The sequence below is a fragment of the Nannobrachium achirus genome (genome assembly GCF_963921795.1).
Source record: "Nannobrachium achirus genome assembly, chromosome: 17".
Classification (NCBI taxonomy): domain Eukaryota; kingdom Metazoa; phylum Chordata; class Actinopteri; order Myctophiformes; family Myctophidae; genus Nannobrachium; species Nannobrachium achirus.
This window is the reverse complement of record NC_137824.1, coordinates 25,293,486-25,305,281: the sequence shown is the minus strand read 5'-3', so window position 1 is coordinate 25,305,281 and position 11,796 is coordinate 25,293,486. Positions and strand designations below refer to the sequence as shown.

At 42.9% G+C, this 11,796-nt stretch overlaps 1 protein-coding gene across 1 annotated transcript; it reads right to left on the bottom strand.

Moving 5' to 3' along the window:
* Positions 1–9,864: 9,864 nt before the first annotated feature.
* On the bottom strand, positions 9,865–11,355 carry LOC308302376 (protein disulfide-isomerase-like; the record flags this gene model as incomplete). The annotated part of the gene is made up of 1 exon (XM_080746631.1): positions 9,865–11,355. The coding sequence occupies one exon, from the start codon at positions 11,353–11,355 to the stop codon at positions 9,865–9,867; it is 1,491 nt and encodes a 496-aa protein (XP_080602757.1).
* Between the last annotated feature and the right edge of the window lie 441 nt (positions 11,356–11,796).

The following is an 11,796-nucleotide window of genomic DNA, read 5'->3' as shown; positions in this document are numbered from 1 at the left end:
CAGTGCAGTCACATCAACAGCAAATGCGAAATCTGCCATCCAGTCCTCATCTGAGAGCTCTGGGAAGCCTTTGCCTTTCAGCTCACAAAACTCCTGGATCTCTGCTTTAAGGTCCCACACTCTTTTGAGCACTTTGCCCAGGCTAAGCCATCTGACAGCTGTGTGGTAGCCTATCTCACGTTGCTCAGTTTCATGCTCATGCAAAAGTGATACAAACTGTCTGTGATTCAATCCCCGTGCCCTGATAAAGTTTACTATACTAGTAACAACTTCAATGACATGGTTAAGTTTTAGCACAGACTTGCACAACACATGTTGATGAATAATACAATGCAAAAATATCAATTTCTGATCTGGGTCCATTTCAGTCACTTTATCTTGCATGCGTTTCAAAAGTCCGACATGTTTCCCAGTAATACTTGGACATCCATCCGATGTGACACCTGCCAGTCTGTCCCATTTCATCCCCATCGTGTCCATGCACCCATTTACCTCCGTGAACAGGTCGCTCCCTGTCGTTGTTCCTTTCATTGACCGCATTGCTGCCAGCTCCTCCGTAATTTTGAAGTCCGACGTAATCCCACGGAGAAATACAAGTAGCTGGGCGGTGTCACGTACATCACAGCTCTCGTCCAAAGCCAAAGAGAAAAAGTCAAAACGTGACACTTCACGTTGCAGCTGAGACTCCAAATTCTCCGCTATAACTTCGACCCTCCTTGTCACGGTTCGCCTGGACAGCGGGACTTGCTCAAATGCGTCTTTTTTGTCCGGGCATATTATTTGTGCAGACTCCACCAAGCACTCTTTCACAAACTCCCCCTCCGAGAACGGCTTACTGTTTTTAGCTATTTTGTGGGATAACACATAGCTAGTCTTGGCTGCAGCATCCCTGGCTGCGTGAAGCTTGGTAAAAGTTCCTTGTCGCGTTTGCAGATTGGCTAGCAAAGTCTCTGCTGTCCGTGCCCTTTCTGCATCAGTCAGGTTTTTGTACTTTTCAGCGTGATTCTTTTTTGTCTCGTAATGACGACTCAAATTGTAGTCCTTAAAAACGGCGATGTCCTCCCCGCAAAGTAAACACACGGCTTTACCTTTGACTTCAGTAAAGAAATATTTCACGGTCCAACTTTTGTTGAAAACACGGCATTCGCCGTCGACTTTTCTTTTTTTAGCTACTTTAGACATTTTCGATGGGTAACGTGAAGTACGTGAGGCAGGTCGTCTTGGCTTGTGGCCAGTCTGACCACCTGCTTGTTATTGAGATAATGATCCATGCGCACACATGCATTGCGTACGTGAACACAAGACTTCAAAATAAAAGCAATGCAGCTTTAGTCAATACATTTTCGATTTTTATTTTTAGAAAATATGTTTATTTTGTCATTCCCATAAACCTTTCGCGGGCCGGTCAGAATGAACCAACGGGCCGTATACGGCCCGCGGGCCGTAGTTTGCCCAGGTCTGCTCTAAACTGACTGACCCATGTGTGTAAATGTATGAGAAATTGTCTACATGGATACATGTACTGTATGTATGTGTGTTTTAATCCTATTTTTCTCCCCTGGTGATAACCTTGTGAAAGAAAAGGGATAAATCAAACCCAGTATGAACATGAGCAGTGGTGCATGTGTGTGTGTTCGGCCGTGCAGTACTGTACGGTATGTGTGAGTCGCTGGCTTGCATTTAGGCTTGCTGCTTACGCTTGCTGCTTGCGCTAGCTCTGCCTATGTTTTATTTTATTTGGAGAAACTGTGGGGATCGTTATAAACTTCAAGTGACTTGTTACATACTGTTTCTCTATCTCTCTCTCAAAATGGGTCTTACTCTGTTGTGTGAATCTGTTTCTATGTGTTTCTCCTAAAAGTGATGTTTGCCACTCTATGTTCCTTAATAACACATCCTGGTATTCTAACATTGTGATTCCGACAGCCTTGACACTGCAACAAGTGTCTGATATTTCACTGGTAAACCATATTTCAGTAAACAATCTTTATCCTCATGGAGTGACGGCAAGAGCTGTCAACAACAAGATTCACCATCATGTCAACAACTCAGTTGTGTTCTGTCCACTGATTAAGGTCAACCCAGCCCATGAGGTGACCACTTGACATGATATTACATCATGTCTTACAGTAACTATATAAATTCATGTCAACTGTTCATTTCATTTTGTTTTGTTTTTCCAGGTTTATGACAGGTTTATTTATTTTGGTTGGACTGGACGGATTTGACCTCATGAAAGGGGCACCATGTCCGGTGGAGCCGTTCATTTTGTTTTTTGCTTCCCTAGGGGCTGGTGTCCATTTAATTATATTTTATTTATTTTGTTATTATTATCTTTTATTTTTATTTAAACCTTCTGTCTGTGTTCTGATGTCAAAGGGGCCCTGTTTATACGGTGCCTTTGTTACAGAAGAGGCTCGGACACTTTACTCCCTCTCTGCCTCTGCGTGCGTGAGCGTGCGTGTGACTGTGTGCCATGGCCATGGGTTTTATGTGTGAGAAAGTGTTCGATGTTTTTGTTCTCCTATCTTTCATTTTCATCAACATTCCCTTTGTTTTGACCTGATTCTGTACACTAAGAATTAACAACCTTCAATGTCTTGTCATCCCACTCCTGAGGAGGACGGCCAATTCCTCTTTGGGGCGTCTTACTGATTTTAAGTCATTTTTAATTTGTTTTGAAGGTTTTGAGAATAATTGAAGAACTGTGAACAATAAAAATACATTTTCAAACTACAGATTTACAATCTGTAAATCTGTAGTTTGAAAATGTATTTTTATTTTTATTATTTTAACCATTTATCCCCAAACATCAACAACATCATTTTTGACACACCTTGTGTCAAGAGGGGGAAGTATGCTTGATTGTTTGGAATATGCTTTGAATGTTACTGTATGCTTATGCTTTGATTTTCATTGTTTAACGTTTAATTTTGATTTTGAAACTTTTGATTTTAAAACTTTGTATGTTTTGAGTATGTTTGTGTTGTGTGCATTAATCCTTCTGCCCAACACAAACAGACTATCAGAACGGCTTACAGCCACTCAACACCTATAAGGGCTAACCATGACAACACCACAGTGGAGACAAAGAGACAGAGGGCGGAGAGTAAAAGGGGCACCACCAACAGACGATGGGCCACCAGTGCATGAGCCAATCAACCGCAGGACCAGAGCTATGCTCTGGTTGTCGGTGGGTAACGGAAATGCACTGTGAAGAAAAACATTTAGGTGGAGAAATTATGATTGTAAATTGTTGAAATACAAGTGACCTGCCGCCAAGCCCTGTCATCCTCTAGGCCCGATGGACGCCAGGCGGAGCCAAGGAACCACCAGAGGCCAGAGGGCAGTGCGAACGCGCCATCATCACAGCGGGGGGCTATTGCAGCCTCCCGGGCCTGTGAGTATTCTGAAATCGCACTGTCGAAGAATTAAGCCGCTATAATTATGACTGAAGAATCCATTGTATCGATATTAGTGAACTGCCGCAAGCTTCTGTCCATAGGAGCTGTCTGAAACCCACCTAAAGAACCCACTTCCACTCTTCGACCCGTCTCCGCCCTTCTACAACCCATCTCCGACCCGTCTCCGCCCTTCTACAACCCATCTCCGACCCGTCTCCGCCCATCTACAACCCATCTCCGGCCCATCTCCGACCTCAACTTGATCCCTGGACTTTGCTCTGTCTCTAGCCCTCATCATATCGAGGACTTATGGACTTATGGACCCCTTTTTATTTTTATTCTGTCCTTGTTTTCTTTTGAACAGGTTGCAGGGGAAGACTACAAGGGGTTATTTCATTTATGTGTAAACATGATAACATTTTTGTCATTAATGTCATGTCAACTCTAACCCTAACGATAATTACAGTCCTTTTGCTATTGAAGAAATGTTTTAACCCTAACCCTAACCCTAACCATTTTCATCCCACTGTGTGCCTATTTTGTTTTCTTTTGTTGATCTATTTGATAAAAAGATCAATATTAACCAGCCGGTGGATATTGATAGGTATTTTGTTATGGTTCATATCATATTTTTATCAATACATATTGTTGACCACTTGACCCTAAAGACACAGTGACTGTGTCCCGTTATACTCATATAAGGTCATGTACACTACAGTACCCACAAGGTCTCCGTCTGGTAGAAATCAGACCTTATCAACTGCCTGGAGCCTGTACCGAAAACAATGAGAATTGTTTTGGTTTATAAGGCTCAGTGTCATCCAGACACCAGCAAGGACATCTCTCCTCCCAGGAACCCTGTATATGGACTCTTTGTCTTGTGTTGAAACGTCATCCATTGACTGATGAAATGACCATACTTATACTCATGTCAAAACATAATTTGTCAGAGAGAGCACGAACCATTGATTATTCTGTACTGTACCTGTCTTGAATACTCTCTCTCCATAGTAAACATTCCATTCTCACTCTGAATCACTCTCCTGTCTTATTTCTGTGTGATGGATTATTGTATCTCATATGGGAATAAGAAGGTGTTGTTGTTTACAAATAATATATCAATCACTGGTTCAGATAGGGATCTCCATATATGGGATTGTATGATGTGATGTCATGGGAACCACTCAAACAGAATCCTCTTTATGCCCATATATGGAGATCCCTGATGTCATCAATATTAAGCCCTGGGGCCCTATCTAACGGAACTTCATATGGGAATGCCCATATATGGAGGAAGACGGCCCATATTTCTGTGGCTGGTACAGACAGGGATCTATGGGCATAAAAAGGATCGTATGTATGATGTCAGATGTGATAGACGTCATAATTTTCACATAACGATTAAGCATGCTTGTAGACTGTCGTTCACTCAAATCTGTGCAGTGACAGCACACTGGTGTAAGAGCCTCATGGTTGCACCGTATGACTGCTATAATAGGCCTGGAAATGGAGTGAAATACCTTGGAGAAGTTTTGAAAAATCCATTGTTAAAAATATGTCACCAGTTGCATCGCTGGTGCCAAAAGGTTTTTAAAACTTGAATCCTCAAACTACTACCACTCCCCAGTGAAATAAATCAGTGGTTCTCAACCTGTGGGTCGAGACCCCCAGGGAGCCCCCAAATTATTTTGGGGGGTCCCCAGATGTTTAGCTTAATTAAATAACATACAGTATAAGTGTATACAGGATATCATGCACATTTCTAAAGTGGCTTTTAAGATATTTTTAGTACCTCTGGTTAAACTTTGGCAAAATTGTCAAATATTAAATTGTGAAAATAGCAGATCAACATGCTCTCAATGCCTCACAATGGAACAGATCAAAGTCAAACTAAATGTAATGCCAACTCCTACAATTCCAAGAGCTTAAGAAATTGGAATTGTAAGAGTTGGCATTACATTTCTTTTATCAGGGTGGGGGGGGGGGTCCCCAGTTGAAATCTGAAAAGGTTGAGAACTAAGGTTGAGAACTACTGAACTAAATAAAGATACAAGATGGACTGGAATCACACAATCAAGGTTTTTCAGGTTTTTCACTCAACTTCCCCTCTTAATTGCGACCGTCAGGGAGCAGTTTACTATGAAAACCTCCACCGGCCGTCCGTCCGTCACACGTCACACGTCACACCTTTGTTTGTGTACGGTGTGATGTCATATATCTTCAGTATGACATCACACCACATGTGTACACAAACCTTTGTGTACGTTGCTGTGGCAACAGTCTGTTGTTGCTGGTCTGTTAGTGTACGTTAGCAACCACCTTAGCAACCATGGTTTTACCCTAGCAACCAACTGTTTACCCTAGCAACCAACTGTTTACCATAGCAACCATGTTTTTTTACCCTAGCAACCAACTGGGCATAAAAGGGATTCTGTTTAGGGATCTCCATATATGGGCATAAAAGGGATTCTGTTAGGGATCTCCATATATGGGCATAAAAGGGATTCTGTTAGGGATCTCCATATATGGGCATAAAAGGGATTCTGTTAGGGATCTCCATATATGGGCATAAAAGGGATTCTGTTAGCTGTTAGTGATCTCCATATATGGGCATAAAAGGGATGCTGTTAGGGATCTCCATATATGGGCATGAAAGGGATTATGTTAGGGATCTCCATATATGGGCATAAAAGGGATTGTATCCCAGATCATGCCCTGTTAGGAGATCCACACTAACAGAATCCATATATGGTCCTACCGACAGCTGCTATAAGCCAACCCTGGCGATAAGGTCTGAGTCGAAGAAATGCTTCTTTCCTGGCAAGAATTGCCCCTTTATTCTGTAGGGCTCGTTTGTGTATTGTATGACATCACGCCACATCATCGGCTGAGGACTGTGTGATGTCATCATATCTCCATATATGGAGACATAAGTTGCTCATGCCCAAATATGGGCTGGTGAGGTCAGACTTAGTGTGATGCGTAGGTTATCTCCATATATGGAGATTCAACTTCAATGAGTAACCATGGCAAACTGTCAACTGCCCGTATGTCTTGATAATTGGTAAAACAAACTTTTGGCCTATTTGTGGAGATAAACGACCAACGGTCGCTTCTTCTTCTTCTTTCGTGTATCATCATCCTTGATGATTGGTTGACGACATTTTATTTCACAAGATTTCTTGTTACTTAGGGGAGGCCATGGGGCTGGCTGTCGTCTTCTCCCCTTGCTGACGTCGCTTATCTCCCGATTAGGGAGTCTTACTGGTTCCCGTCTTTCATGTCTTTGCCAGTGTTCCCTCGTTCTTGAAACCTGGGTAATGCAGATGGCTGTTCTCTTTGAACGATATTCTCTAAGAATTCACAAGTCTCTCTCTGTTCCTCTCTTATTCTTCAATCTTTTGGCAGTTCTTTTTGGCTTATCAACACAGTTTTTCACTCAATTTTTTCACTGTGTTTTTCAAGAGTTTCCCAATTGGATGACGTCACCGGATGCTGCTTCCTGATTGGCTATGATTTTACACAATGGTCTAGATCAGCGGTTCTCAACCTGTGGGTCGAGATCCCCAGGGGGGTCCCCAAATTATTTTAGGAGGTCCCCAGATGAGTAGCTCAATATGCAATGTTGTTTTCTTACTCAACAGTAAACAAACCAACATAAAGTTTAAGTGTATAGACTATAGAGGGTATCTGCACATTTCTAAAGTTACAATTTAAGGACTTTTTAATACCTCTAAAATGACAAATTAAACATTGTCCAAATTGTCAAATATTAGAGGCAGAAATTGTGACAATAGCAGATGTACATGCTCACAACGCTTCGCGTTGCGAGGCGGGGTCCCCAGTTAAAATATGATTATTTTGGGGGTCGCGGCCTGAAAAGGTTGAGAACCACTGGTCTAGATAGTACTATAATGTGCTGCACCTAGGCAACCACACTAATAAAACATCCTTAATTAGGCAGTAAAATAGTTAATACCGGTAGCCATATATGGAGATGTCTGGGTCAGTCCTTGTCCCTTTTATGCCCATATATGGAGATCCCTGATGTCATCAATATTAAGCCCATATTTTGGAATGTACATATACTGTATGCACATACTGTGTCAATCTCGTAGTCTATGACTTAAGACATCTATGATGTCAGAAGTCAGTCGTCCATATTTGGAGGGTGGGTCCAGGGAGAAGATCCGCCTAAAATGTGTGCCCAAATTGGAACAGTTGTGGACACAAAGCTACAATGATTATGGCTACACTTGGCTCACCAAATGTCAGCTAACCCCTGAACATTCATGAATGCAGTGTAAAACATCACATTTCTCTCACCAAATTGTCCTGCTGTGACCACTTACCCTGGAAAAGATGACTGAAAAAGACCTCCACCTATTCTGAGTAGTGAATGAGCCTCAAGACTCATATATAGTCAATTGAGAAAATGTCCACCAATGTGTCATCAATTGATAGGCAAAAATGTATGAATATATTCCAAACTGTAAACTCTACAGATGTTTTAGTGAGAGTAGTGCTGTAATATTAGTAATGTTAAAGTATAGTGTGAGAAATGATTAAAAAAACAAGTAACAATAAGGTAATAATAATGTAATCTTACAATAAATGCGAGAAGTCTCTGTGAGCGTGCGTGCATGTAATCCACGTACTTCGAGAACCGTTCGTCCCACCGGCTTCAGATTCGGCAAGCGCGTTGTGACATCACTTCTGCAGACTCATTCTGACATCAATCCTGCAAATAGTATGCGGAGCTGATGTCTGATATCTCCATACATGGGCATAAATGGACACAGGCAAACAGATGGTCAAAACGGTATTATGGGTTTTGCATTAAAGGGTGGGGCTTTCATTCCCTATTTACATCGTTCCTGAGTAGGCCGGTGCCTGACTAGACGCTCGGCCGCCCAACAGACAGATACAGAGATCTCCATATATGGATATAAAATATATATGGATATAAAATGGATGCAGACAGATGGATACAGATATCTCCATATATGGGCATAAATGGACACAGACAAACGGATGGTCAAAACAGGCCCTATGACAACAGGTATAATGGGGTTGCATTAATGTGCTGTCATAATTAAGCCCATTAAGAAAACTAGAAGCTTGCCCGCCCGAAGGGCAACCTGGCCAACTCGGGAACAATGTAAATAGGGAATGAATGCCCCGCCCTTTAATGCAAACCCCATTATACCTGTTGTCATAGGACCCGTTTTGACCATCTGTTTGCCTGTGTCCATTTATGCCCATATATGGAGATATCAAGCCCATATGTGGAGATTTATGTCTGTCTGCGTCCATTTTATGCCCATATATGGAGATCTCTGTATCTGTCTGTCTGTGTCCCTTTTATGCCCATATGGAGATCTCTGCCCTTCGGGCAGCCAATCGTCTAGTCGGGGACCGGCCTACTCGGGAACGATGTAAATAGAGCATCGCAGCGGAAGTGGTTTACTGGTGCCACTTAAAAATCGTCATTCATTTTCCCCATAGACTTTTACAAAAATATTTATAACAATTGTTGAGCCTAGAACCAAGCCATCCAGGATGGCAGTGAATCATGACCATACAACATTAGTTTCTATGAAAAGAACATTAGAAAATCGCTAAACAAAGGGTAGTTTTAAATGTAGTATATCAAATAATTTAATGCAGAGACTTTCGCATTTATTGTAAGATAATTTAAATGACTGAAATTGCAGCTAAAGTAGGCCTACATTCATTAATTTGTTAAAAGGTACATTTTTAATTATGGATGAAACTTTTGCCAAAGTTTACAAACGGTACATTTTAATTGCACGCTTTTACTTCATGAAAAATCCCATTGTTGGTTTAATGGTGTAACTATAATTTCATCCATTAAACCAGTGGTTCTCAACTTTTTCAGGATGTGAATCCAAATTTGGTACTCTAGACTGATGACTGATCATCATCAAAATTAAGTCAGAGATACTTATGCGACCAATGCCTTTATTGGACCCTGCCTTCTTTTTGTCCCACACATTTATATATTCTATGTAAGCTTTTTTCTTCTTTTTTTCCCCTTTTTTTATGTACAGTATATTTAACTGTTAGTTAAATCAATGGTAGTGGACCAACATTGAGTTATAGATACAAATCAATGATTGATTGACATAATGTGCTCGTCCAAGATCAACATGTAGCCATGACATTTTTAGACCCTGTCTTTTTTTAGACCCAACATGATGTAATTTTGCACCACGGAGGATTAGAACCCACAACCTCCACGGTAGTGGGCAGCTACTTTACTACTTTGCCAACCAAGGGTCTTCTTTTGATCTATTATGGTCCACATACTGTATATCTTCTGCGGAAGGTTGCTAAAGTACTGGTGGAGGTCCACAGAGACATGAAGGAGGTGTCGGTGACCAGGTTAAAGGTGCCTGAGGGTGGGCACGCCTTGACCTTTGTTTTCCCGCCCTCCTTATAAGTCGTCATGTTCGTTCTCTTCAGCCAGTACGCCACCCTCCTCGCCACCACTCTCCAAGAATCTGGTGAAGCCCTCAAGGGTTCTTTCTCCGTAGTAGTCGATGACCTTCCGGTCATCTCCCGCAGGGAAGAATTTAAGCATGGGGAAGCAGTGAACCTCAATCGACTGCAGTTCATTGGCTGTCATGTCGATCTTGGCCACTATGATATCCTCACTGTCCTTGTACTGCTCTCCCAGTTTGTTCCAGACGGGTTCCAGTTGTGTGCAGTGTTCACACCAGGGTACATAGAAATCCACAAAGACATTCTTGGTGGGGTCGAAGACGACTTCTTCGAAGTTCTTGCCCACCAGGACCTTGACAGGGTTTTTGTCCCAGTCTTTGGGGATGTCCTCGCTCTTGAGGTGGTCCTTGAGTGTTCCCTCGGTGAGTAGTGTGCAGAATTTGATAATGTTTTCAGTGGTGATGGCCACATTTTCGGGCATCTTGTATGCTATCTTCTCCTCTTCCAGCGCGAAGACAAGGATGGTGGGGCATTGCTCCTTCTTCAGGCCAAAGGTCTTCATCATTTTGTCATTCACGTCAGTGTCCATGAAGACAAACAGCATCTTGCCCTTGAAGCCTTCTGCTGCCTTCTTGAATTGGTCCATTTTGTCCTGAAAGTCAGTAGCAGCCTTTGACATGAACATGAAGGCGTGGGACTTGACTCCTCCATGGAAGATCCTAGGGACAGTCTGTCTTGAGAACTCAGTGACCAGAGGATGCTGGTTGGCCTTAACGAAGTCTAGGAGGTTGGCTTCGGTAAGCTCTCCGTCAAAGGTGTTATGACCTTCATCAAACTTCTTGAAGAGGACAACACCGTCCTTGGACACCTCAAACTTTGAGTACACTTCGTCATCAGAGGTAATCCCAAATGGGATGTCATCTACGCCTTCTGCTGCTTTAACGAAGACCTTAGCATCCTCAGATTCGGCATCCTTGAAGAAGCCAATGACCGCCACCTCATTTGCGACCATAAACTCTGCCTGCGCGACGTCGGCCAGGATGTCAACAGGGCTTGTGCGTTTCTTAAGCCACTTCACAATGTCATAAGCCTGCCTACCACCACGGTACTCAAGGTACTCGCTGCGTGACTCCTTGTCTCCTCCCTTGAAGAACACGATGGTCGGGATCATCGGGACATCGGAGCGGATCTTACAGCGGAGCTCCTTCTCCACTGTGACGTCTACCTTACCCAGGCGGATATCTGAGCCCACTGCCTTCAGCATGCCAGCTGCCTTTGCATACTCAGGGGCCAGCTCCTTGCAGGGGGCGCACCACGGGGCATAGAACTCCACCAGCAGGTTGGGATGGGCTTTCAGCGCCTCGTCGAAGTTACTCTTCTTCAGCACCAGGACGCCCTCTTCCTCTGGGATCGGATTCGGGGATGACCAACTGCTGGCCACCAGCAGTGTGCTGGACACCAGTAGTGCACAGACTAACTTCATAGTTACCAAAGCAAAGCTTTTGGTAAAGACCCTGGAAACAAGCATCTTTGCTTCAACCGTTAACTGCTAAAAAACACTGAACTTGAGTTCACTGAGTCAAGTCTAGAGCACGTCTATTTATACCCACAAACTCTCCAAGGCATCACAGCCTCACAGGTGACATCACCGTGACACATCCATATATGGGTTTTCCCAGAATCCCTTTTATGCACATATATTTGGGGATCCCTGATGTCATCGATATACATCACTGGCCAGATGGCCAAGACATGACCCATATCTGTGTGGCTGGTTCAGATAGGGATCTCCATATATGGGCATAAAAGGGATTGTATGCTGTGATGTCATGGGAACCACTCAAACAGAATCCTCTTTATGCCCATATATGGAGATCCCTGATGTCATCAATATAAGCCCTTATCTAACGGAACTTCATATGGG